This window comes from Sitodiplosis mosellana, unplaced genomic scaffold (genome assembly GCF_009176505.1).
Source record: "Sitodiplosis mosellana isolate CC-2019 unplaced genomic scaffold, AAFC_SMos_1.0 Smas_scaffold_661, whole genome shotgun sequence".
NCBI classification, from domain to species: Eukaryota; Metazoa; Arthropoda; class Insecta; order Diptera; family Cecidomyiidae; genus Sitodiplosis; species Sitodiplosis mosellana.
Genome location: NW_022595903.1, coordinates 1 through 5,008, shown reverse-complemented (window position 1 = coordinate 5,008; position 5,008 = coordinate 1). Strand labels below are relative to the sequence as shown.

The following is a 5,008-nucleotide window of genomic DNA, read 5'->3' as shown; positions in this document are numbered from 1 at the left end:
AATAAATGGCCAATTGATTTTTTAGTACCGCACAATAAAGAGTTATTGTCCCAATAATGTAACGAGTGGTATGTCAATCGCTCGTTCTTACACTCATCCGTACGAACGGTGCAATGGCTACTTGATCAATCGTATGCAATGCTGGTTACGTTATTGTGCGCTTCTCTGTGGGTCATCGTCAGATTTAACACAGACAAGTGACGGTGCTTGCGTTTACGTTCTTGTTGTATTCTCCATATCGATATGATTCATTTTGTGCATTACCGAAATCAGTCGCCGGCAAATATAAACATAAACAAATGAAAACGCACGCCGTATCATTTTTGTATTCAAAAGACTCCGCACTAGTCGGGAGCTGTTATTTCGATCGTAATAAATAATTGTAAGAAACATATCGCTATGAATCACAACTTTATCAAATGTTTATGTTTGACAATAACAACGGTTCGACGAAAATCATTAGATACACAGCTACTGATTATATTTATATTGCTTTATATTGTTCTTTCTGCCGTTTTTGTCGGGCAAACCACAAAATTCGATTGTAAACAAATGTATTGGGCATTAATTAAAAATCTTCTCGTTGGCCACTTGAATTTTTCGGTTGGCCACAAGTGGCCAAGTGGCCAATAGTTTGGACAGCACTGATTTACACGAAGGCATCGTTCGGAGATGAGTTTGTTAAGACGGAATGATGTCACGCGAGCTTCCATCTGTATGAAATTTTCCAGGGGAGGTAGATTGAACATTGTCTCCAGGGCAAGCTGAGGTGTTGTTTTAGCTGCCCCCATTATAGCAAGACAAGTCATCCTCTGGAGGTGAAACAACGATTTTCCTGCGCTGGCAGTGGTTGTTCCTTTCCACCACAGAAAGGCTCCGTATGATAGCATCGGTCGGATAATCGCAGTGTGGAGCCAAAGTATATTTTGGGGGCTGAGACTCCAATTACGACCAATGGCTCTTCTGCAACACCAGAATACTTTAATGCATTTGCTAATTCGGTATTCCAGGTGCGCTTTCCAATTCAAATTGTGAGTTAGTGTCAACCCAAGATATTTGACACTTTGCCTCTTCTGGATAGCTTTACCAAAAAATTTTGGTTCTTTGAAGCCCTCCATTTTCCTATTATTTGTGAAAATCATGAGCTCTGATTTGGATGGGTTTACTGTCAACCCGACCTCTCTACACCAAGATTCGATAATTCTTAGTGCTCTTTGAGTGATTTCGCATAGGGTATTTAAAAATTTACCCTTGCAGATAACCACAAGATCGTCAGCGTAACCAATCACGGTGAAACCCTCGCTTTCCAAGCGGGAAATAAGTTCATCCATGACTAGAATCCAGAAGGTAGGCGACAGTACGCCCCCTTGAGGTGAACAGTGGTAGTAGGGGTTACAGTGGTCTTTCTTCCATACGCCTCATAAGTGATAGCTCTTGACTTGAGAAGATGGTTGACCCATTTTCGTATAGGTATACACATGTTCCTTTTCTCAAGAGCTGTGTCAATCGCTTCAAAGGATACATTGTCAAAAGCGCCCTCTATGTCTAGAAAGGTGCATACGGCGTATTTGTTTGATAGTGAATACTCTTTGTCTGTGATGAGAGTATGTAAAGCTGTTTCAGTAGATTTGCCTTCCTGAAAAGCATGTTGTCTATCGGAAATCGGATAATTTCCAGAAATAAAATCCTTAATGTAGCGGTCAATGAGTCTTTCGATTGCTTTCAGTAGAAAGGATGTCAAACTGATTGGTCTGAAGGATTTCGGTATGGTGTAATCGTCTTTACCCGGTTTGGGGATAGAAACGACGCGCACCCCTTGCCATGACTTCGGTATGTAGCCCAGATATAGTGATGATTTGAAAATCGACACTAGTAGGTCACCAATGAGATGCCAAGACTTTTGTAATATCACTGGGTAGATTTCATCTAAACCTGGTGATTTGAATGGTTTAAAAGACATAATGGCCCATAGCACTCTATCCGGAGTGACAATGGTATTTTCAATCTCAATTTCATGAAATTGAATGTCTCTAAAACCCCGTTTTAGCAACTGCGTCAATTCTCTCGTTTCCAGGGAAATGAGTATCAAGAATCTACAATAACAAATTTGGCCGAATTTACATCGTGTGTAATAACGAAGATGGACAAATACATTCAAACGGACGCAATTTATCTCGACTTAGCAAAAGCGTTTGATTCTGTCAATGTTACGCTGCTTATCCAGAAGCTAAACATCATGGGCTTGAACGAACAATTGCTTAAATGGATTGAATCATACCTGAATGGACGGCAGCAGATTGTCAAACTAAATGATGTCATGTCAAATTCCATCAACGTTACTTCGGGAACTGGTCAGGGCTACCCAATTGGCGCAACACTGTTCATTTTATTTATTATTGACTTGCCACATCACACACTCGAATCAATATTACAGTCGTTTGCTGATGATACTAGACTATGGAAACACATTGAAAATTTTGAAGACTGCCAAGAACTGCAAAACGATCTCAACAAAATTGTGAAATATTTCCGGGACAATCGACTAAAATTGAACATCAAGAAATCAAATTGCATATCATATCACCGTGGACAGTTGCAGTATGAATTTGAATATACGATAGACAATGAGAAGATTAACCGTGTCAAAGTAATTAAGGACCTCGGCATTATACTGGATGAGAAAATGAACTTCAATGCACATATTGAGTTCATTACCGCCAAAGCAAAATCAAGATTGGCTTGGATAAAGCATTTTGGAAGAGAGTTTAAGGATCCATGGACTATTAAGAAACTCTTCTTCACCTTTGTACTGCCAATTATAGAATATGGCTCCCAGATTTGGAACCCATACACTGCCGACAAGATTGCTAGACTTGAATCCATACAAAAGCAATTTTTACTATTTGCACTGCGCAGAATGAGATGGTCAAACGGATTCAAATTACCATCATATGAATTTCGATTGCTGCATTTACAAATGATCACCCTTGATGAACGAAGAAAGATTGCTCAAATATCGATGGTGCATAATGTACTATGTGGACATACATCGTCGAAATACATAACCAGCCAAATAAGAATCAGAACACCACGGCATCGGACAAGAGATATAGATTTCTTATCACTACCAATAAGACGCCATAATTATTCCAGATTTGAGCCCATAAATGGCATGCTTATTACATATAACGATTTTTATAAGAAATTTGTTCCTATTAAACCGCCATATGCAACTGATGGATGTGATACTAATGTTATTCCAATTTGTGATACTTATCTAATTGATTTCAATGTTAGTACTGATACTGTTAAACAGAGGGTAACTGAATTTTTTAAAAGAAGTAGAGTGTGGAGAGAATAAAAGAAATATTGTAAATATATTAATATGATATTTATAACAAATAAACCACCTTTGGCGAAGAAACGCTGTATGGTGCAGAATAAGAATCTGAAGAAGCAGTTGTGCAGCCTCTTCAGGTGTTTTCGTATAAGCACCATCGGAGTAACGGAGTACACCAGGCATATTCAATGAATCTTTGGCCATAAGTTTGTGTACTCGTGACATTGCTGTAACGCCTTCAATTTCATTCAAAGCTGTCAACGGACAAAAGGTTGTCCGTCCGTCCGTCCGAAAAGTCCGAACTTTTTTTCGGACGGACAAATTTTGTCCGTCCGAACTTTTCGGACGGACGGACAATGTCCGAAAAATTTTATCTCGGACAAACGGACAACGGACACGGACAGGTTTTGTACGAAACTTTTCGGACACGTTTTCGGACGGACGGACAATTTTTTGGCCGAAATTTGTCCGAAAATTTCAATGAAACTAAAAACACGTTTTTCCCGTCCGTTCATCAGAAATTTCAATTTTTCAACAAATGGTTCATTTAACGCGACTCTGTGTTTTCTCCTTAAGCTCCCATATAAAAAAAATACCGCCGCGAAACTGATGTTAGGATCACGATATGATAATATTAACTGAAACGTGGCTCAGAAATGATATTTATGATGCTGAATTTTTTGACGATTCATATTCTGTTTTTCGTAAGGATAGTCTTTTTCAACGCGGCGGTGGTGTACTAATTGCAACCAAAAATGACAAATTCGCCAGTGAAGAGATAATAATTTCCGGTGCCGACGATTTGGAATACGTTTGTGTGAAAGCTACTACTAAATCACATGTCATCTATATCTACTGTGCATACATTCCACCAAATTCACCGCAAACAGTCTACGAATCACATTTAACAGCCATGCACAAAATCGCTACCGATCCTGAAGATGTCGTTATTTTTGTTGGTGATTTTAATCTGCCGCATGTTGAATGGTCAATCGATAGCGACGATGACAACATCATGATTCCAACTAAATTTGCACCGGAGTACACGGCCACTTTCATCCAGGGACTCATGAGCATGGGAGTTCATCAGGTAAATCATGTACGTAATGATTCAAAAGAACGACTATTGGACCTGTTCTTTACTAATGATTTTACCAACATCTCAATTGAGCGTGTAAATGAAGTTAACGCACTGACGGAAGTGGAAGATCATCATCCACCGATATTAGCCACATTTGAGTGGCATGGAAACAATACAACCGAGGCCAACATCAAAACAAAAGCATTCAATTTCAAGCGTGCCAACTATAAGGACATGAATGCACACTTTGCAAATATTAACCTTCAAACCGTCCTTCGGATCAAATTGACCCAACGCACTTTTCCAACGTGAATTAAACATATAAAAAAACAATATTATGAAGAAATATTGGTATGGATGTGTGCATTGGACCTCTGGCTATGCAATATATATGTGTATAATGTACATATAGTACATATGAGTGACCTAGAATAAAAACGATAATACAGAAGTTGCTATCTTGGAGCACAACTAGAAAATCATAAACGCAGAAGTGAAACAATAATAAACCGAATAGCAGAAGCGACACATAAATTTCTCTATCAATGATTTTTTTTAGTTGCACTCCAGTCCAAAACAAAATCTTG

At 38.8% G+C, this 5,008-nt stretch overlaps 1 protein-coding gene across 1 annotated transcript; it reads left to right on the top strand.

The window, feature by feature from the left end:
* Nucleotides 1-1,961: 1,961 nt before the first annotated feature.
* On the top strand, nucleotides 1,962-2,647 carry LOC129570922 (uncharacterized; the record flags this gene model as incomplete). Its single annotated transcript, XM_055450646.1, has 2 exons — nucleotides 1,962-1,994; nucleotides 2,048-2,647. Coding segments are annotated over exons 1-2 (633 nt in total), but the record flags the coding sequence as incomplete, so codon positions are not given.
* Nucleotides 2,648-5,008: the final 2,361 nt, after the last annotated feature.